The 23,356-nt window shown below is 43.8% G+C and overlaps 2 protein-coding genes across 3 annotated transcripts in view; both read right to left on the bottom strand.

The window, feature by feature from the left end:
• Nucleotides 1-3,293: 3,293 nt before the first annotated feature.
• On the bottom strand, nucleotides 3,294-11,010 carry LENG9 (leukocyte receptor cluster member 9). The gene is made up of 2 exons (XM_066607791.1): nucleotides 10,912-11,010; nucleotides 3,294-7,768 (listed from the first exon to the last, which is right to left on the bottom strand). The coding sequence occupies exon 2, from the start codon at nucleotides 7,750-7,752 to the stop codon at nucleotides 6,406-6,408; it is 1,347 nt and encodes a 448-aa protein (XP_066463888.1). The 5' UTR covers nucleotides 7,753-7,768; nucleotides 10,912-11,010; the 3' UTR covers nucleotides 3,294-6,405.
• Nucleotides 11,011-19,327: 8,317 nt separating this feature from the next.
• The window catches only part of TTYH1 (tweety family member 1), a 162,414-nt gene continuing 158,385 nt past the window's right edge, over nucleotides 19,328-23,356 (bottom strand). For both annotated transcript variants that reach the window (XM_066607789.1, XM_066607790.1), the window contains exon 14: nucleotides 19,328-20,122. In XM_066607789.1, the coding sequence (XP_066463886.1) occupies nucleotides 20,039-20,122 (84 nt within the window). In that variant the 3' untranslated portion in view covers nucleotides 19,328-20,038. The remainder of the gene's footprint in view (nucleotides 20,123-23,356) is intronic.

Raw genomic sequence — 23,356 nt, 5'->3', positions numbered from 1 at the left:
GCGATCGCGCAAAATCGCAATTTACCGCGATTCGCGGTAAATTGCGATTTTGCGCGATCGCGATTTTAACATTACAAGTCCCATAGACCCCAGGAGAAAAAAAATCCTGCGAATTTCGCAGGGAAAAAAAAAACGCCAGTGGGTGGGCACCCTTAAGAATGCATTTAGAAGGCTAGTAGAAGAATCCCCTTCCATTTTAGGAATGTTGAGATGACGAAGTGAGATCCATAATATCCTAACATACAGATGAGTGCAAGGATGCTGTGTAGAAAGGGGAAGTATGACCTATCTGACATCTTGAATTTGGAGAAGGAATGTTCTCAGTTTAAAAAATGGAAAGGTGGTTTCTGATCCTTCATCCCTCCTATGATCGTGGAAAATGGAGGTGTCAAGCCTTTCCAGTATATAAGACCTGGAATAGTTATTGGAGTTGGTAAGAGCCACTATGAATATGGAGAAGGGCAAATAAATCCACGCCATTCAATATTCATAATGCCAGATTTTAGAACAGCAGAAAAGGCAAACCTGTGAATGTAAAGCGGTTGCCTGGATTAGAAATGGTGGAAGAAACCTGTCAGAACAAGGGTTTATACTTACAAGTGGTAAATGTGAGTACACCTTTGAGTGACAGGACTCTATTCTGGTATAAAACTTCTAAAATTGATGTTGGTATAGCTACAGCTTCTAAAAAGGCCTCATTTCCTTTTGAGGGCATACTGTATTTTAAAGGGGTTTTCCAAGTTTGTATAATTCCAGTACAACCTTTTCCTCATTAAGTAATGCAATAAATTGTCATATACTCACCACTTCCACTGTGTTCCATGACAGGGCTCGGTCCCCACTTCGGCCTCTGTTTACAGCTGCAGTCCCACCCAGTTTATGGGACGCCACAAGAGCTGCAGCCAATAACAGAGCTCTGTGATCTCATTCATCAGTGTTCGGAATCTCCTATACTGATTTCTGCTAGCAAGCAGGATGAAATAGCACTGCAAGTAGCAATATTTTGTTCTAGAAGTTCTGGCAAAATGCAAGACTGCTCACAGGAAATCAAACAGACCTCCTCTTATATTCACTAGGGGGGGCCGTTCGGCCAGTGGGTGCAGTTTTCCTGCTCCCTTTGTGGACCTGGAAAATTTAATTCCCTAACGCTGATGTGAACAAGCCCTCGCCTACATTTTTAGACACTTTCCTTTTGAGGTGTTCATGGTACCTGTATATTCAAAAAAGCGAATATCAAAAGTCTTAGTCAATGAATCCTGCTCTCTGACCTTGGGTAGAGCTACTACTACTTTACTGTACTAGGGGTGAGACTCCCTTTTATAACTGTCACTCCTCCCACTTGTTTAGCATAGATCTAGGGACTTTCCATGAACTGATGTCTGTATTTTCCAAACTCTAAAGCTGTTAATTCTGTAGCTTCTGTAGACCATTATCAATGTATTGTATGCAAACAAAGTACAGTTAATGGTACTTCTAGACGGGACGAGCAAACAATGCCTAAAGGCTCATTTAGACAACGATTATTGCTCAAAAGCCGTCTTTTGAGCAATAATCGTTGTGTGTAACTGCACTGACATTGTGCAGTTTTCGTTATCCCGTCGCTCATCGTCGTCTTTCAGCGTGCTAAAAGATGATGAGCTTTATTAGGGATTCACAGCGAGATACAGCTGATACTATTACAGCTGTATCCCGCTCCTTGATAACAGGCTGGATATGAAGAACAGAGTGGTCCAGCTCTGTTCTCCATACCCGGCACGGAGCGCTAGGCTGTATAACAGCTGGGCGCTCCATGCAGGAAACAGCTGAATGCAGAAGACAAGCGGGGCCACCTAGATTTGTCTTCTGCATCCTCTACTCCGAGTGCTCGGCTGTATAACAGCTGGGCGCTCTGAGTGGGGGAACAGCTGGATGCAGAAGACAAGCAGGGACACTGCGCTTGTCTTCTGCATCCTCCACAAGCCAGTGCAAGGTAATCGCTCATCTTGAGCGATCATCTTGCGCTATAAATGACACAAAGATGATCGCTCAAAAGTCGCTTGAGCGACATCTTTTGAGCTATTATCGTTAAGTCTAAATGGGGCATTACACTCACACCAGTGATGCTCACTCCAGTTCTATTACACAGCAGTGACTTGCTGCCGTAATGGAGGCGGAGCAGCCAGAGCATTCTCCCCCCGCCCACCTCAATGACAGTAAGTAGATAGCTGTTCAGAAGTGAATGACCGCTGTCTACACTGAACAGCATCTCATTCAGTTTTCTGCATGCAATTACCGTTCATTCTTTTAGTTGCATGCATTTACGCAGGATGATCATCAGTTAAGCGCCCGTGGGATTCTGAACGATAATTGGCCTGTATCAAACAGCCATGAGCAGTGACGGGTAAGAGGTTTTCAGATAGGTGTGATTAAATGAATAGACTTCAAAGTACATCATAGCAACACATAACAAAATTTACTTGGACCTATAAACAATGTAGAGAACATAACTGACCAGAACCAGGTGGCTATTAAAACACTTAAGACCGGGCTTACACATCTGTAAGCGGAAACCACATATGGTGGCGAAATGGCCCATACACAGTACACCTGTTTTTTTGGGTTTTTTTTTAATTTCCTGTGAGAAAAATGGGCACTGTCGCGTATATCGGCGGTAAAATACAAAAAAGCTACATTCTATTTTCCGCTCAAAGATTCCGCAATTCTGCCACGCTAATGTGATTTGGAACTGCGAAAGCCAATGCAATTGAATGCCTGCGAGCTACCACATATCACAAGGGCAGATAGAGCCAGCGGAAACCGGTCTAAGGGTCATAAAGAACTTTGTACTAAAACCAGCAGATGGTGAGGAACCAAAGTCAAAGGAAATTCCAATGACTACATACATTCAATAAGGGCAAGTCTAAATCGTCATTTATGACATCCGACTACAGGAGAGATCATAAAATATCTTGGCACAGTGGCTTTTTTTTTTCTACATGCTTCTTGAACTATGGAGTGACAACATGTCCTGCAGGACAGTCAAGAACAGGATCTGTCAGTATGACCAGTTATCGAGCTGATGAGTCATCCTGTGCCACAATTACTGCATGTTATTTGCTAAAACTTTTGCTTGGAAGGGAAGGGCTAGGGGACTAATGAGTCACATGTTAATCTGTTCATAGATAAACAGGAGAATAGTTACCTAGTGACATGCCAAAAGACCCGTGGTCTAGATCCATTACAAAATCTTCATCTTCCGGAACGCAAGCAACGAGGAGCTCTTCTAGTTGCACAAAAACTACAACAAGTAGTGGGCAGAATAAATAGGGTCTTTATTATAGAATTACAAGGTAGAAAATTATCAAAGTAAAAAACTTTTAGTGTGGAAAAAGGACCTGGAGGAAACAATGCAAATATACGAAGAACATGCAAACTACATGTAAGACCGTGCAATGCATCAGAACTATCTGATAAGTCACCAGGCGAAACAATATAATTTCATCTTAAATCAAACAGAAAATTGTCGAAATTTTACATGTATTGAGAGCTTGATATAAACTCTATACGATAGATTGCAAGAAGTTTGAAGGGGATATCCACTTCAGAGCAGAATTCTACATTATACATATAGCTATAACCAACATCAGTGGAGTAACCGTTAAAATACAGGATTATTCAAAGAGGAGGAGCAGATTCGTGGATTTAATTACAAACTACAAAAGACAGGTACACAATCCGCACATCACTGAAAAGGGAGAGGTTCACAGTTTTTTATGAAATACAAGTAAGTGCCATTTACATGCAACGATTATCGCTCAAAATTTGTTTAAATGACTGCAAATAAGTGATAATTGTGTGTAAACACAGACATCATGCACTTTTCATCTGAACGATGATTTTAAGGTGAGCTTAAAATCCATTGTTCAGCCATAGAGAGATACTTTTTCTCTCAATAGACCGCATGCTGTGTACTTGGGAGCAGGAAATTACCTTGTATTCTGCTGGCAGCTCCTAAGAGAACAATGCAGCTGTGTGCAGAGCCCAGCCCACATGCTGGGCTCTGCAAACAGCTTCCAGAGGCCCTTTTACATGCAAATGAAGATGATAAAGTGTTAATGCCAATTAGTGGCCATTAACACTTTATGCAAAATGATCGCTACAACTTTCAATTGTTTGAAAGATTATCTGTGTGTGTAAATGGGCCTTTATTGATTACAGTTTATAGGAAAATGACGACACCATGGGAGCAATCGTTTTGTGTGTGTGAGTTTGCCATGTGTAAATCCATTGTTAAAGTGCAACATGAATTCTGTCAGAAATTCTAAAAACAGCCACCTCGTCACAAGCAAATTTACAAATGGCACAGAAAATTTGTTGAACTTGGTTGCATATGCAAATGCATCCCACTGACTCTAAAACTATAAACTAAGCACTGCGATGTGGCAGAAAATGGAGCTTGCTGATAAGCCATACAAAAGTTTGAACATTAATCTTTTCAGTGATGTGCGGATTGTGTACCTGTCTTTTGTAGTTTGTTCGTAATTAAATCCCCAAATCTGCTCCTTCTTTTGAATAATTAGGTACTTAGTTTTACTTAATTTGTACTGATCCTTAGACCTCTTTCACCTGGCCGTAGGCATTTTTACGTGCACCTGCTGATGCCGTAAAAACGCGTGAATGGGCACATAAACACCGTGGCAGCAATGCCGTTGGGTGTGGGGAGACAGTTTAGCCCCCTCCCTCCCCCCCTCCGGCTGTTTGCAATGGGAGGGGGCGGGACAGAAGCAGAGCTAAGCTTCCACCCCATGTATACAGCCAGCAATGGGAGAGGGCGAGATTAGCTCCGTCCCCTCTTATTGCAAACAGCCGAAGGGGAGGAGAGAAGAAGGAGGGAGCTTAGCAGTCACGCGGCTAAACTCCCTTCTCCGGCCGCTGTCATTGGCTCCCATAGGAGTCTATGCAGTGGCTGACATATTCCAGGCAGAAAGAGAATTCCAGGACTATCTTTCCTGGCCGGCGTAAAAGCGCCCGGTGCTACATTGGCTGGCCAGGCGCTTTTATGCAGCGGGAATACGCCTGTGTGATCTGATGAATTGGAATCTAATGCATCAGATGGGTAGCGTATATCGACCGGCCGTGAAAACGGCGGTCGTTATACGCTCGTGTAAATAAGCCCTAGAGCTGCATTTACGGTTATGCTGGTCCACTTTGGATATAGACAACAAGCATTGTCACAGATATCTTTTAACAGGTTGGATAGACTTTTCAAACATGGCTACATACTTCCAAAAACAGTACCTCACCTGTCTGTGTGTTGTGAATTACATGGCAGCTGAGCGCCAATGAAGTCAATGGAGCTGGGCTGCAGCACCCATTACAACCCGCAAACAGGTGTGGTTCTGTTCTTGGAAGAAAGCAGCCATGTTTAATAATAAATCATGTTTTGTAATCTTGTAAAATGACTTTAATAGCTTAGCTGAGCTTTTTCGTGCAGTAGGAGAGTTTGGTTTTCCGACATTGAATTACTATGCAAGAGCTGGTGTGATTTTTACATTACCTAACATGCAAATCAGCAAGGAATGTTGGGAGAATTCAGCTTTGAGGCTAGTAGAATTGTAAATGTAGCTGTGACCAATAACAAAAGCTGTAACCCAGGGACAAATGTAAAATGATTGAGGCCGGCTGCACGCGTCCGCGTTGGATTCTGCGTGTGGGAGCTCGCAGCGGAATCTGGCCCAGTGCCGAGACAGCACCCGCATGTCTGTAATTCTTTTCTTCTTTCTGTACTGCGATGGTCCACATGGCGAGCCGTCGGACATGCGCAGTACAGTTTTGTTTTAAATCCCTGCTTTTCCCGCATTGTCGCAAGGTGATGATGCGGAATCTGCAACCTTTCCACGTCATTGCGGAAGGGTTGGAGGCCGAACGGCTTCCATTGACTTCAATGGAAGGCTCCGTGTGGTATCTGCACTGAAATAGAGCATGCTGCGATTTTTCCTCGGCAAGCGGAAAAATCGCAATTGATTTCCACTTGTGTACAAGAAAAAGCCTTTTTCCATAGCATGCTATAGGCGGTATTTGCTGCGGAATCCAGAACATACTGCACCTTAGTGCGCCCATGATTTCATGCATAGACAAGTTAGTTTTTTTTTCCAAGTATTTGCAAATTTGATAGTAAAAATAAATCAGTGTGGTACTGCAGCACAAGGAGGCCATAGAGGCTCCAAGCACCTGGCACTGTCATCTGTATGAGGCCCAACCCAATTTTTGGGGTAGGTTCATTTTAGATATGAATGGCATTTACAGGCATTTTATATAAGGGTTGAGAAAAATGAAGGCACACCTTGGATTTGGCTACTAATGGACAGTAATTGGGTGCGTGTTTGAATATTTTTTTAAATTATTGTGCAATTATACATAGTGGAATCAGTAGAGGGGTAATTCCAGAAGTGTTGAATAAAAGCCATCAGTCCGCCTTGGGCTTCCAATTGCACAGAAACTAAGGCAGTCAATAGGTTGTGCTCCAAAATGGGTCAGTTGAATAGCACTGTACACCTCTGGCAAAAAATGAACCTTCATGTCCCTCCTTGCCACGTTCCTAGGGATTTTTGCTACTGTCACATGGAAGCTGTTGGATTGGGGTGGATCAATTATTTGTAGACCTTTACTTCGAAAACTTTGCTTGAGTGTGCTTACAAAACTCAGTAGCCCTGGAATAAGCATAGGTTTCAAATACAGCACCCGTGAATAAAAGTCCTTCAGACCATCAAAGCTTAGGATAAGACTTGGAGGAAGAGTACGCTGAGTGTCCCTTTTTAGTTCTTGAAGCACTGTGTAGGCAACTTCAATATCTTCTGAAGATTCTAAGTACAGAAGGCACAAAGTTAAGTGAAGTTCCGGCAACGGGATAAAATATTCCGACATATCTGGGTTATGCTTTTGAAGGCCATTCTGTACCTCCTTTATCGAATGTCTCACATCTTCACTACTTATGCGGACTGCTATAAAATGTGTAGGCCTCAATTTTTTGGTATGTTGTTGATCTAAAGACTTGCAATTCTTCTCTTCAGGTTCTTCTTCTTCGTTACAATTCTCTTCAGGTTCTTCTTCATTATTATCAATGTCCGCATCACCTTGCTCCTGTGCGTTCTCTGCCAAAGCGCTTCCTTCTGCTTGAATCAATGTTTCATATTGATCAATAATATCCAAGATTGTCAAGCCACTTCCTGTTGACCCGAAGACATTGTCTATACGATTAGTCTTGTCCCAGACAACCAGATCTTTATATTTGAAATACTGGATGCGATGTTTGGGTATGGCAAGAACATCTTCCCCTACTGATGCTAAATCTTTCCAACAAAAATAAGAGAAATATTGTTCAATTGTACCCAAGAATCTATCAAGATAACCAACTATAAAATGTTCCCTTGGCAAATGCGAGTCCCATTGAATCCGTTTAATGACGTCAATGGCTGTCTTCATTGGGGGTTTTTTCCCCCTCCGTTCAGATGTTTGGTTCACTTTGCCTTTACCTTCTTTTGTCCCACGAGGGTGGTTGGAGGCTGCAGGCACTCCTGTATGGGAGTTTCTACATTTATCCCCAAACCTGCAACGTCCTAACAAAAAAAATTGACATATTGTATCCTCAGCCTCAGGTGTTGCTCCCACCTCCTGGGATGTTATACTTTCTGCTTTCTGTGAGGCCATTTCTTCCATGTTGTCAACATTTACAGATGCCTTCGCTGTGTCATCATCACTGTCTGGACTCGCCATGTCTTAGCACTGACTACTGTGGGAAAACAAAACATGAAATAACGGTAAGGATAAAGTATGACTGTCGGAGGTTCAATAGAAATACGGAAAATCGAAGTACATGTTGACAAGTCTTTCATGTAGAACTACTTAAATGCTGTGTAACATCTAGGTAAGGGATCCACGCCATTGCCTAAAATCATTGACATTAAGGCAACTCATGATGAAGTTTAATGTCACAATCAACATTGTGACAATCGCAAAAACGTGACAATGTTGGATTTTTTGCAATGGTTTCATAACCTGTGGCAACTGTGATCCTCCTGCTGCTCGTGGTCCTAGTCGACTGTCTACTTTGTCCCACACTGGAGCAAGGTGAACTATGCCCCCGTTCTGCTAACCTCCTGCTCCTCCTGGGCCCGCTCGACTCTCTACATCGGCCTGACCACTTGACCCCCCACTCTCCAGCACGTATGCTCCTCGACCCCATGCTGCAGTGTTAAACAGGTCCCAACCACTTAACACCCGCTGATACAGCGAGAGGCCAGCTCCCACTGTGGGCGAGGCGACTCCCCGCTGTGGTCGAGTTAGCAGCGTTCCTAGGCGTTCAACGATTCCTAACCCTAACTGTAAAATGAACGCTAACCCTAATCCATAACCCCTTACCCTAACCGGCAGCTTCTTCTCCTGAATGTCAAAACAGGATGCCTGTGTCTGGCATCCTGTTGGCATGACAGCTCGCCGACAGCTAAGTGAAGGGGTGTATCCGCAAGCTAATCCTAAACTATGGGCGTTCCCTGTAGCTCCGGCCGGCCAGCCAATGATTCCAGCCATAACTCTGGTGAAAATAGCAGTAAAGGAAAGAATGCACAGTTATGCAGTAGAATTTAAAAGTCAATATTTTTTGTAAGGAGTCAAATACAATCTTTTATTTTTGATTCAGATTAGCAATAGGGGATCTGATCCCCATTTTCCTGTTCCAGGCATTTTCCCTTATTTTACATAAAATAGTAATAAATCTTATCATATGGGTTTAATTATTGTATTTTAAGGGAGCCCCCAACTTTAAGAACTGTGATCCATGTTGAAAGAGTTGGGGTCCTTTTACATCGGAGGATTGTTGGGTACCTGAAAGTTGTCTCAGGGAATATCGCTCCTGGGCTTTCACACAGGGGTTAACCCTTGAAGAGGCTGCTATATTGTACCTGTGTGTGCCCGATTTTATTTGTGTGAAGGAAAACGGTGTCATGTTGTGAGTCATGCTGCATTATGGAGGTATGTTCCAATACAAGCATTGCTAGGAGTGCCATACATATACAAGAAGCAACATTGCTCATTTGAGAGCTGCATATCTAATTATTTTCTCTTGGTTTTCATCACTTCTAGATGGCCAGAATAGCATACTATCGCATAGGATTCTTGAGCTGTGTTGATATCTTGGGTTTCCTTCCATGGTGAGAAATTTTGTGTTCTTCTGATGGAGGATGGCAATTATGGTACAGTATAGGAATTCAGTGGCATATTTCACGCCTCAACTCCCAGTGGAACACAGTGTATATAAAAAGCACACTTTTGCTGCAGTCTGTTTTCTTATACACAACGGTGTCCCAAGCCTTTATGCTTGAGATGTAGGGTGAAATGGCCCCCAACTAATTTTTACGGGCATTGAAAGCACGAATACACAAGATGCCCAACATATTTTTCAACCACTGAGGCTTGTCTGAAGCAACAGAGTAATAGCACCCCCAGTACTGGCCCCAAGAATAATAATCACCCCTGTAGCAGCCCCAGTAGTAATAGTGTCCCCCGTAGCAGCCCCAGTAGTAATAGTGTCCCCCACTGCGGCCCCAGTAGTAATAGTGTTTCCCATAGTGGCTCCAGTAGTAATAGTGCCTCCCATAGTAGTACTCAAGTAGTAACAGTATCCCACATTGCAGCCCCAGTGATAATAATGTCTCCCATTGCAGCCCCAGTAGTAATAGTGTCCCACATTGCGGCCCCAGTAGTAACAGTGTCTCCCATTGCGGCCCCAGTAGTAACAGTGTCCCCCATTGTGACCCCAGTAGTAATAATGTCTCTTGTTGTTGCCCCAGTAGTAATAGTGTCTCCTATTGCGACCCCAGTAGTAATAGTGTCTCCTATTGCGACCCCAGTAGTAATAGTGTCCCCTATTGCGGCCCCAATAGTAACAGTGGTCCCAATTGCGGCCCCAGTAGTAACAGTGGCCTACTGTGCGGCCCCAGTAGCAACAGTGGCCCCCAGTGCGGCCCCAGTAGTAACAGTGGCCCCCAGTGCAGCCCCAGTAGCATTAGTGGCCCCCATAAAGGTCCGAGTACTAATAGTGCCTCCATTAGTAGTCAAAGAAGTAGTAATGTCTCCCATAGTTGCCCGAGTAAGCAATAGTGACCCCATTAGTGTCCTCAGTATTAATAGTGAATCCTATAGTTTACCTCCCACAAAACCCACAAGCATGCAACTCACTGACCCTGTTGCTCCTGACCGGTGGATGTCATTACTGTGATCTGAGTGTGACCCCTGACGTCTCTGCCTGGTGTCAGTAAAACATAATCACCAGCTGGTGGCAGTCTGCTACCCCTGTGAGTCCTGTAGACTGCCACAGGAGGTGGCACGCTCAGGTCATCTCATGATCGGGGCAATCCTCCTTATACAGTAACAAGATCCGATGACGCATAACTGCCCAGCGTGTGCCAAAAGGGGTCCTAGAAAACTGGGGGCAAGAGCTTCCCTATAGAAAAGACACAAAATGTACCAATAATTAGAACACCCCCCCCCCCCCCCCCACACACACACACACACACCTATGGGTCCCCACACCTTCCACCCTGCCTATGGGTCGCGGTTTGTTTTCTGTGTGTGTTTTCACCTCCTGTATCACCTCCATCCCATCCGTCCCATTTGTTTCAAACTGATGGTATATCACATGTAATTGTTGTATTGTCTGTGTTTTTCCATGCCTGAAAGCGCTGCAGAATGTTGGCGCTATACAAATAAAGATTATTATAATAATTACATTGTACCCTCTATGTACTAAAGTCATTAACAGCAAAAACATCTCAGTAATTAAGGAAGTAGAGCAATAGTTCACGGGTTTGTTTTGTTCTAAAGTGAAACAAGCAAATTAATCCCAGACAAACTTTCCCAATTACTGTCCCTACTTACAGAAGAGTCTGTGCTTCCTCAGTTGTCGCCCTCTCCTCCGCTTCTGACCAGCCTCAGTGCACTGTGGGTACTTATGTACGTGACTCACCTGCACGTGACGTCACTGTCCCTGGTTACACTAAACAACAATGTAACACCACAAACAAGGCAGCCCTCTAGTCACATGACAGCGGAGGAGTCATAGAGCTGAGCATGTTCACAGAGCGGCTTTTCCTGCATGGTTTTCTGGGATTAGTGATATGCAACCTTTCACCACAAGGGGGCAGATCTGTCATTTCAGAGAACTGTCACATCCACTGAGCTTGATCTTCTGACATGTCACAGATCCCTGTGAGAATATCACATTGGTGAAGCCTCAAACTGTTCTGCATGTATGCGGCCACCCTCCCCCATCGTCAGATATCAGGGAAATCCAAGAGTCCAACACGCCTGATCCTCAGGGCTGCCAACCTCATGGTTTCTTTTTTTTCTTGACAACTTATCCCAAAATCACGGAGAGATGCCATTTTTTACGGACGGAAAACCGTAATGGATGATAAATATGATAAGTGATACATATAGTGATACATGTAGAGCCCAGCATACCGATGAACAGTTAGTAGCGAACTGTGAAATGACGGCACTTACAAGCACAACAGCCTGCAAACAATCCAGCTTTAGGCTGGCTGCAGACAGGCGGATTTTCATTGCAGAATCCAGAGCGAGTGTCCACCTCCAGATTCTGCAGCAGATACCGCCCATAGCATGCTATGGAAAAAGCAATTTTTCCTGCACATGAGCGGAAATCAATCACAATTTTCCACTTGCGGAGGAAAAATCGCAGCATGCTCTATTTTCAGGCGGATTCCGTGTGGATCGCTTCCATTGAAGTCAATGGAAGCCGTCCGATTCGCGACCCTTCCACAATGATGATTGCGGAAACGTTGAGGAATCCGTGTCATCATCTAGCGAAGCCGCAGCAAAATCTGTACTGCACATGTGCGCTGGCGCGACCTTTGCCTGCTGAATCTGACCTGGTTGTGTGCAGGCGGCCTTAGGAACCATCATGGACGCATTCAATTGTATTTGCAGACATTGAAAAAAAGGTGCCCTAGTTTTACTGACTGTCCAGAAATGTACGGAGGGTCAGCAACGCCGCGGATTGTCCGTTCTGTTAGGAGCGAAGCGAAGAGATGTCTGAGCTCAGTGTGACCCTTTCTCTCTGGAATAAACCTGGCTCCGAGTTTTTGGTGCAATTCTTCTTCCGCTCCCGAAATATGCAATCTGTACCTGTGAGTGTGAACAAAAATACATGCCGCACGGAGGGCGATTGTGGAATGCGCAATTAAAATCTGGTTGCGTCAGCGATCCAGCGATGTTTTTCATGCTGGTTGAAAGTGAGTGACAAACGAAAAGTAAACACAAAGCGCAGGATGGCTTCACAGGTAGACATAACAATTATCACACACTTTTGTTTCGTTTCAACTAATTTTGCGTGAGAATCGTTGCGTGTAAATGGCTTTTTAGGGCTTATTCACATGAACACATTTGCGCTGCGTACTGCACAAGCAAAATCTGCGCATGCATACAAACTACCGTAGCACATATTAAACTAATTAAACTTAATGCACGCACAAAAAAAGACTGTATAGGAAGGGCTTGTTCACATGAGCGTATTTGCGCAGCGTATTATATGCATAATACACAGTGAATAGAGCCCATTGATTTCAATGGCTTCATTCGCAAGAGCACATTTTTTCACATTTTGTGTGATCGCATTATCGTGCATATTACACACAATAGGCCATTGAAGTGAATTTGCCAGCGCAAAAATGCAGGGAGTACAGAGGAAACCAATGGGCATGTCTGCATTTGCATTTCCTTTTTTGCATATGCAAATATGTAGTGTATTCATGTACACAGAAACACACCAGAGCAACTGAGTACGCGCGGGCATAAGTAATTTTCGGTCACACAAATAGACAATATATGAGAACAAGCCCTAATAGTAACCCCCATAGTGACCGCAATAGTAATAGTGTCCACTATAGTAGCCCCAGTAGTAATAGTGACCCCAGTAATAATAGTAACCCCTATAATGACCTCAGCAATAATAATTACCCCATAGTTGTTCTAGTAGTAATAGTGACCCTCATAGTGGCCCTAGTAGTAACTATCCCTTATATGGGTGACCCTAGTAATAATAGTGCCCCCCATAGTGGCTCAAGTTGTAATAGTGTCCCCTATATTGGCTCCAGTAGTAATTAATAATCCCCATAGTAGTCCCAGTAGTAATAGTGACCCCCTCGCCCTCACCTATTGGCCTCTGGCCAGGCAACAGCCCTACAGGTATTCCACTCACTCAGCCTGCAGGTTCGGTCCAGTGACAGTGCAGCCCGACCGCTGACCTCTCCCCTTGGCGCCTGCACTGTGTACAGGTGGGAAGAGGTCAGTGGTCAGATGGTCAGACTGAACTGCTGCCGCCACCAGACCGGGCCTGCAGACTTGACGAGTGGAATGCTGCACGGTTCGAGGGGCCACATAAAATGAAGTGGCTGGACAGAACTAGGCGTTCAATACGGGGGGGGGGGGGGGGGGGCAGCGAAACTTCCTAAGTATGCCCCCAACGCAGGTAACACATGTACAACTGCAGAGGTGCATGTTAATCATATTGGCTGTACCAAGACCAATAAAGCCCCCATACATTGACCATATAGCGGGCGGTATACTGTAAATGATTACAGTACTATTATATCACAGTTGATGTCTTCTTTGACTCGTCGTTCACTCTTCCTGTCTTGGACTGGACCAGTACGATGCTTTCTTCCAGCCATGACTTGTCTCTACACAGCTTGTAGCACAGACATCTTTGTCTCATTGCTGCTCCAGCAGACAACCAACCTTTTCCCAAACTTAGAAACTCTCCATCCTGCTGCCTCATCTGGTCCTATTACTGTACCTACTGTATGGCATGGCACCCCCAATACACTGAGATAGTATTCTAATAACTATAATTACCACCCAACATAATGCCACACACAGCAGCCATGAAAACAACTGTGCTTGGTACGTAGCGCCCTAAAAATAATAATGGCAAATAGATAGTGAACAGATACAAAAATTGCACTTTTACTACCCCATAGATTAATAGTGATATTCTCAGGCCTCCACTCAGTAATAGTGCTCCCTTTGTGCTTTTTCACAGCAATAATACTACTTTGGTGCCCCCATATGCCCACCGTCAAACTCTTACACAGTAATAATGCCCAACTTTTGCCCCCTAGAAAGTAATTAATGCTCTATTCAAAGTGATTAAGCCTCCCGTATGCCTTTGATGGTAACAATGCACCCGAACATCCCCAAACAGTATATTACTGTAAGAGGGGAAAAAAAGCTTACACTCACCTTGACGAGCAGAGAGTCCTCTTCTGACCTGGTACAGGTATTGCAATGCAGTGACATCATCATGCAGCAGACTGCTGACATCCTATCCAAGGCTCTTTCTGTAGGCTACAAGATGAAGAATGGTAGGGCAGGGAGCCTATGACTTCCTATTTACCATTTGTTACAACTGTATCAGAGTTCTGTGGATGCCAATACAGTTGAGAGTGTGGTTCACCTGGAGCATTGGGTATAGTGGCCTGAGACTTGCCCCCAGCCCCCACTTTGGCCTGGGACTTGTCCCCCCCCCCCCCCCCCCCCCAGTCTCCACTCTCCCGATTAGCTTCTCCTTTGGCTTATGAAGAACTAAAATACAGTTCCCATAAACTGTTATGGGGTCCTACTGTACCTCCATATGCCTCCGATTTCAAAAAGTTGTTTTCTGTAGGCTTTCTGTATAATTTAGCCAGAAAATGTATTTACATGCTCAATTGGATATGTATAATGAAGCTACCCTACCCATAGAGAGTCCCATGCAGCTCCATAGTACACTGTACAAATAGACTTTGCCATGTGCATGAGGCCTGTCAAATCTGTGTGAAAGGTCTCTGTATGTCTTTGAATCGAATCTGTGACATAAAGAGGTAGAGTATCGGCCAGAGAGATGTGTAATACAGTGCATCAGACCTTCTAGTAGATGAGGCTCATGACATAAGCTAGAACTGTATTTCCTTGGCTCTCATCTATCCGACTGATAGTCCATGTAATAAGTTGTCCTCCTTTGAAGTCCAGTTATTATTCTTACTAAATAGATCCACCATGTAAATGTCTTAATAGATCTTTTCATACTTTATAGACATAAAAGTTTTATTTTCCTGACATATAATTTCAAATCCACTGCTTCCTTCAATAGAGTCATAGCAATAGTACCCTTAAAACACAAGAAACTTCACAAACTTTGTGTTTCCCCACTATTCCTTGTCTACTATCTGTTATGACGTGTCCTCTATAATATCAGGAGGTCAGCAACTGGATACTACAGTCAGTTGACATCATTATGGTCATGGCACCATGAGGGTGATAATCAGTATTAGCAACTCACAATGACCAGAATGGAAACAGGGAAAAATTTATTGTTCTTGTATTTTAGGGAAATACAAAGTTATATTTATGACTAGCTGATATACCCAGCTTTGCCCACGTTAATTTGTTGTTTGCTCAGAAACTTTTCATGAAGTCATGGTTACTTAAAATAAAAATAAATAAATCTTGGTATTTGTATAGCGCCAACTTATTCCACAGCGCTTTCAGGTAATTATTATTTATGACCCCTCACCAAGCTGGGTTCTCATTTTACCAACCTCGGAAAGATGAAAGGCTGAGTCAACCTTGAGCCGGCTACCTGAATCATACAGGGATTGAACTTACAACCTTCAGGTCCTAGGCGAGAGCTTACACTCTGCGCCACACAATAAAATATGTATAAACATAGGAGTGTTAGATTCTCCTCTGACTGCATGTACCGATGTCCCTCTGCAGAATGTGCCACCCTCACTCTCCTCACTTTTTACCCTTAAAAGGTAATACCCCTCTTGATTCAAATTTAATCCCAAACTGTAGGTTGCAGCCCTTTCTTAAGCCCCACTTAGACAGGACGAATGTGGGGCAAACAATGCCCGACACTCGTCCCTGCGCATACTAGCTCCCGTGCACCTGCATGGGAGCTAGTATTGTTGGCTTACAACAGGGCGGCTGCAGGAGATTTCTCTCCTCGCTCTCTCCCGCCGCTCTTTATCGACAATACTGAACGGCTGCTAATTACACTGAGCGATCAGTGATCAGCTCATCGTCCATGCTGCATAAACGATGGACAATGAGCTGAACGCTGATCGTTCAGTGTAAATAGCAGTCGTTCAGTATTGAGCGGCCGCTATGTTAAGTCAATGGAGAATGCCGGGCGAGCATGAGGAGAGAAATCTCCTGCAGCCACCTCGCCCCCCTGCTGGCCGCTCTGTGAGCAAGCCAGCTATAGCAGCTTGTGTGACAGCACGGGATGAGTGTCGGTCATCGTTTGCCCGGCATTAGTCCTGTCTAAATGGACCTTTAGCCTTAAAGGCATGCTCCATCCCTGCAATCCATGGCTGCTTCCCTATGTACTATATAGACTTTCAGTATATGCACATAGACATCAGTTAGATTGTTCTCAGTATATACACATAGAGGTGAGGTAGATTCTCCTCAGCATATGCACACAGAGGTCAGTTATATTGTTATGTGCCAAATTTCACACTTGTACAACACTGGGAAGTTACATTACATAGGGGTGCACTTGCTTTTGCAATTAGCATTGAATAATCGAGTTGTGACCCAGTTAATTTTCCTATTTAAAACCAAAATAATGCTTGTGCCAAATTTCATGTTTGTACGACATCAGGAAGTTAGAGAATTAGATTAGGTACATTACATAAGGGTGCCAATACTTTTGCAATTAGCATTGAAAAACCGAGTTGTGACTCCTTTACTTTTCCTATTTAGGACCTAAAGAACGGTCATGCCAAATTTCAGGTTTGTACGACACCAGGAAGTTAGAGGATTAGTGGCGAGTCAGTCAGTGAGGGCTTTCACATATACATCTAGGGATCCCTAATGCAATTCAATGCGATGCGATGCTTATGGCCAAACTGTATGTTCATATAGTGGGCAAAGTGGATTTTCAGTGCGGAGTGAGCACAAGAAAATTACAACACTGAATGTCTTGGTTTGGATCATATTCTCCCATAGAAGACTTGCTTCAGTTTTGTAAGGAGGGAATATAGATTTATTTATCCATCATTGAACTCAGTAGTAGGGTGCGGGCAGACGAGCGCATAAACGGCGCGTTTTTGCGACCAAACGTATATACGTGACCATCTGAGGCAATGGTTTCGAATGTATTCGTTCACATGGGCGATTTTACGGCGCGTAAAAACGGCAATTCGAAAAAAAACGGAACATATGCGACCGAAATACGCGCCAACGCATATTCGATCGCCGAAAAGACCGTTTGCAAAGTAGGAACAAACGAAAATACGCTTTCTAGCTCTGGTCGTGATCGGTGAAAAACGATCGCTCGGGCGATTATACATTGCGCTCGTGCGAACGTAAATACGCCTACGCTCGTCTGCCCGCACCTGTAACTTGACATGCTCGCTCTCATCCACTAATTGGCCCATATTTAAATCCTTTAGCTGTAGGTTCTTGTGACATAGTACACACGTGTATCATCACCAGTAGCCACCATTAGATCTTCATTGTGTCTTTATCAAGAAATATAAATGAATGTCATGCCAGTTAGATGTAAGTCTTCCACTCTACGTAGGCCAAAGGGACAATAGTTCTCAAGCTGCTGTAAAACTGCAGTTTCCCACATTCCCTAACAGCTGTAGTTGTAGTTTTTCAACAGGTTGAAGAGGACGGCACTATTGGCCTAGAGAAAAAAAGATGGGAATATCTCCCTAAAGAGGTTGTCTGGGAAGAACGTGTTTGAATTCATAGAATATACTGTATCTATTGGCTTGAATTAAATATTGTGTGACCTTCACTTCCAGGTTGTCTTTCCAATGGTAACCCCTTACATTGCATGCGCTTGTACGTGGATGGAATACTCTGTATAGACCATTCCATACAGGGGTCATGTTACCCCATCGCATGTTAGAATAGTCACAGTGTCAATATAGCACCAGTCCAGATCAAAGGCATTCAGTTCATCTATCTGAGCAGGTCAAGTAGAAATACATCTATTAACTGGTTTGTTAATCCTCCAAACTAGGGTTGAAAAATTTCCCATGCTAAATGTAAACGAAGGGTCTGATCTCCCTTTGCCGATCTGAAGCAGTGAAGCCCCCCTTCTGTCTCCTTACATATTAGCCACATAGGTAGATTTACATGATTAGTTTGTACTGCTAGAAAGCAGTTACTTTTTCAATTACCGAGAGTAAATGCTTCTACTGTATCACTTAGCCATGATACTGTTCCATCCTTTATATTAGATTGCTTGTCGAGAAAGGGCGTTACACAAAAAAGGTATTTCCCAAAATGCCAAATGGCATTTGAATTGCTACATATATTTCTTTCTTGGATAATAGCAAAGTACAGTCAACATTATGACTATAGGAAAATTTGGAAATCCAAACAATAAGTATTCTGATCCAGAGGTGTAACTTGAAGCTTCTGGGCCCCGATACAAAATCTGAACCGGGCCCCCAAGTATAATACTTTATGCATAGTACTAGGCTCCCTATATGGAGAAGAGAGGGCTGATGGGCCCCCTAAGGCTCCTGGGCCCGGGTGCAACCGCATCCCCTGCATCCCCTATAGTTACGCCCCTGTTCGGATCAATTGAGCTGACTTCCATAATTTGGAACCAATAATCGTTAAGTCTTTAGAAGCCATACAAACAGAAAAGTCATGTGCATCTACAGTGACACATGACGTCCCTATAGGTCAGTTTTACAGACTCCTAGGCACTCTGTGTCCTGTTGAAGTCAATGGAAGCCGTTGGATCCGCGGCCTGGCACTGTTGACACTGTGGATGGGCCGTGGATTCCACAGAAAAGCAGGAGTTAAAAAAAAACCCTGAACTGCGCATGTGTGCCGGCCGGCACTTCTGCACACATTCGCAGTACAGAAAAAAGAAGACCCAGACAGGTACGCAGGAATCCTCAGCCATGGGCAGGGTCAGATTCCACTGCGGCTCCCAGATGCGGAATCCGACCCGCCTGGTCATGAGGCCTAACACTACACGTCCAAACAGTCTAAAAGGTGGAAAACAAATCTTTGTAAATTGCCTCATGGTGTGTATGCTCAACTGCCTCTCCATTCATGTGGTGATCTTCGGTAGCCTACCAATTTGAAAATTATCCCCTATACTGTGAAAAGCGATAACTTTCAATCCCAGCCCAACCACTTTCAAATTTCATTTGCCTCCAATGCAACCCCTTGCCTAAATCTAGATGGTGTCATGAACCTTGTATGTAAACCCCAGTGCACAGACAGCTCAAGCAGAACAAGAAAAAAATATTTTTTAAATAAATTGTGTTTTTCCCTTTTATTTCAAGTCAGTGTAAAATATGAGTTAGTGTTAAAATGTTCTAGTTAAAAACAGATCCATCTGTGGAGGAAAGAGTTTTGCAGCAGCAATGTCCTTGGTCCTTAACTCTACAATTCATTCCATGTCCTCCTCACTTCCACATCATGCACACACACTGTATATATGCTCCTCATGCCAGTCGGTGTCAGAGTCACTGGTCTGTACATCCAAGCATCCAGTGATCTGAGTATAGGAGGCCTTCTCTATTTGATGATTTCCATCTCTCCTGCTTGTTACAACAGTTTCTCCTTCAGGAGTGAACATCTCCACTACTTAGGTACTTCCATGTCCTAAAGGTCCGCCTGTACAGACTCCCCATGGTGCCCCCTTTGGAAGTCAATTGCAAGGTCCAATGCATGGTAAAAGAAATATGGAATAAGTCTTGCTGGGTAAAAAGAACACGAACCAATACAAAAAAATATAAAACTGAAGGCAGAGGGACAGTTCAGAGAAAATTACCCTGACAACACAAGAGGGTACGGGTTTAATACCAAGCACGGGAAAGCCGAAGGGGTTTAGCACCCAAGTCTCCTTGCCAAAAGAGGTTAAAGAGCATCGCGGCTCAGTCTTTATTTTGTTTGTCTCTGTTAGTCATCTTTATAGCTTGGAGGGGAAAGTGAGGATAGCAAAAGGAATCTTCTAAGATACAACTTCTGTTCGGCAATAGGTATTGGTCTCTTCTTGGGTTGCACTGATGAAGGATGTTCGCATGCTAGGAGAATACTGGTGGATTCCATGGAAAGAGTTGAAAAATAATAAAAAAAAAACAAATCAGTTTTAGATTGTACAGTAGTTTCAAAAAACAATAGCATTATCATCACTAAGTTCCAGTATAATTATGCAAATAAGCAAGCTTGAACAATACCTCTGCAGCGCCACCTATTGGACAGCAGCATTCCTTCAAATCAACGTATGACTCTTTAAGCAAGTCTTTAAAACAATGATTGGGAATAGGAAACTAAGCCAGAAAACCATGCACAGACAGCTGTTTCGGGTGGTGGGGTCAATGAATGAGACAGGATCCCCATCCAATCATTATATCACAGGGGCCATGGTGGTAATCTCTGATGCATTCTCTTTAATTTCAGTGGAATACCTAGTGGAATTCTAACTCTAATGGTGAAGGACACATCTTTCTAGTAATTCATCTGGGATCCTCACTAATGACATCTTCCACAGAGGATTCTTTACCGTAAATGTGCAACATTTAATTCAGCTCCTTAATACAGGTGGAATGAAATGTCGCCTTAGGTGAATAAACACTGATCCCTTAGAGAGTGCTGCGCATTTTGTCAAGTCTGTCCGTCCATCCATTCAATTTAATCTTGTATGTTATCTACATGCAGCGTTTGGTTGCACTTAATCATTGTCTGCCGTCCCCATGAAATGTGTTTTATGTTCTGCTTCCTTGAACCACAGATTACATTTTCCCTTATCCGCGATTCTTTGCACGCATTCGCTCTGCCTCTGCACGGTGTTCTCCATTTGACCTTGTTAATACATCCCTTCTCCGTCCCTCCCATCTGTCACATTGCCAGCTCTGTTATTTCCTGCTCAGCGCTGCTCGTTATCTGCTGCTGGATGCTGCTCTGCTAGATTGTATTTTGAAGCTGTTTAGAATTTGTGCTTTCGAGCCAATTTCCACAAAAAACATAAAAAATACACATTAAAATATACGTCCTGCTGCGCTATAGTAAAGCCTAACCCCACTCTAAATCCAAAATATCTGCCTAACATTGGAAAAACGGAGCATGCTTTTTCCCAGAAACAGTGCTACTTTTGTCCGTGAGTTGTGTCGGTATTGTAGCTCATTACTATTCGATAGGGATGAATTTGCATACCAGGCGCAGCCAATGGACAAAAGTGGGGTCATTTCCAAGAAGGAAAAAACAAAAAAGTACATCCTTTATTCTAATCCTGGATAACTTCCTGCAGTTAACCCCAATATCCACAGACAGTGCAATAACCACCATAAACCTCAGCAAACAGTATCATAGCTCTCAGCTTCCTTTTAACTTGTGTTAGGAAGTGTAGGGTATTGGTTTTCAATGCACTGACACCCGAGTTTTCAGATTTCAGTGTTTAGATTTCAAAAACATTGGTGGCTCAGTGGTTAGCACTGTTCCCTTGCAGTCCTGGGTTCCAATCTAACTAAGCATGACATCTGCATGGAGTTTGTATGTTCTCCCCATGTATGTGTTGATTTCCTCCCACACTCCAAATGCATGTTAATAGATGGATTTAAAGACGGATAGCGCCAATGGGGCCAGGGCCCGTAATATCAAGCGATGTAAAGTGCTGTGTAATATGTATGTGCTATATAAATATTAACATTAAATTAATTCCATATAAAAGGAGTTTCCCCCTGATTCTTATATTTCATTCTTGTTAAGTGAACTTTGTGTAGGAGAAGATTTTTCCATCAGCTTTATCAACAAGATGGCAGCAAGCAATATTTGATTCATGTGACTGGAAAAATCTTGGAAAGGAAAATGCAGTATCTGAAACTGCTGTCTAACCAGTAACCTGCTTGCTACAAGAGCCAAGTCTATTCCTGAATGTCTCATTGGTATATATCACATATCAGATACATGTAAAGCACACGTGTCAAATACAAGGCCCACTGGCTGTGTGTAAAACCCAACAGGAATTCTACTCACTGAGCCTGCAGCGGCAGTGCAATCTGGGACCCCTGACCTTTCCTTCCCCCTCTGGCGTCTGTGTGCACTGTCCTGTACCCAGCACAGACACCGAGGTGAGAGTTCAACTGTGGCAGCTACCAGACCAGATCTGCAGGCGAGGTGAGTAGAATGCCTATAGGGATACTGCCTGGCCAGAGGCCAATAGGGGGTTGCTATTACTACTGGGACTACTATGGGGATCACTATTACTACTGGTCCCAATGTAGGGGACACTATTAATACTGAAGCCACTATTGGGGGGGTCGCTATTACTCCTGGGGCCACTATGGGGGTTGCTATTACTCCTGGGGCCACTATGGGGGTCGCTATTACTCCTGGGGCCACTATGGGGGTCGCTATTACTCCTGGGGCCACTATGGGAGACACTGGTACTACTGGGGCCACTATGGGAGACACTGGTACTACTGGGGCCACTATGGGAGACACTGGTACTACTGGGGCCACTATGGGAGACACTGGTACTACTGGGGCCACTATGGGAGACACTGGTACTACTGGGGCCACTATGGGAGACACTGGTACTACTGGGGCCACTATGGGAGACACTGGTACTACTGGGGCCACTATGGGGGATTACTATTACTACTGGGACCACTATATGGGTCACTATTACTACTGGGGATACTATGGGAGTCACTATTACTACTGGGGTCACTATGGAGGTCATTATTAAGGCTCCTCACTGGGTGTAGGCGCATTTCAGTTGTGCAAATACGCTGCATATTTGAGCGCCCAAAAGTCGCTTATGCCTGCGTTCTTTGACTGCATTTATTCACTGCATATTTGTGCCCATCCATTCACCTCAATGGTCTATTACACGGGGTAAGACACATGAAATAGGCTCTGCCCAGTACTTTATCACATGACTGCACAATATGTGAAAAATTACCCTCATGTGAACGACACCATTGAAATCAATGGGTTCTATTCACTACGTATTACTCAGGCAAAAATTGCGTGCGTGATACACTGTGCAAGTATGTTCATGTGAATGAGCCATTACTATAAAATTACAATCGGCTCTTGGATGACAACCATAATGCTGATGTGGCCCTCAGTGAAAATGCATTTGACACCCCTGATGTAAAGCACAGCTTTAGCTCTGTCAAACTTTACAAAACCTACTTTGTGTTGGGGAATTGTTATTTAAGCCATTTCTGGATACATTTGAGTCATCAAATCACTCTGTTAGCAGTAGAAACAATCCAGGTTGCAAAGGAAATTAAAATTCTTTACCTCTTCTACCCTATTGGCT

This window comes from Eleutherodactylus coqui, chromosome 6, assembly GCF_035609145.1.
Source record: "Eleutherodactylus coqui strain aEleCoq1 chromosome 6, aEleCoq1.hap1, whole genome shotgun sequence".
In the NCBI taxonomy this organism is placed as follows: Eukaryota; Metazoa; Chordata; class Amphibia; order Anura; family Eleutherodactylidae; genus Eleutherodactylus; species Eleutherodactylus coqui.
The sequence above is the reverse complement of the archived record's forward strand: the minus strand, read 5'-3'. Positions and strand labels throughout refer to the sequence as shown.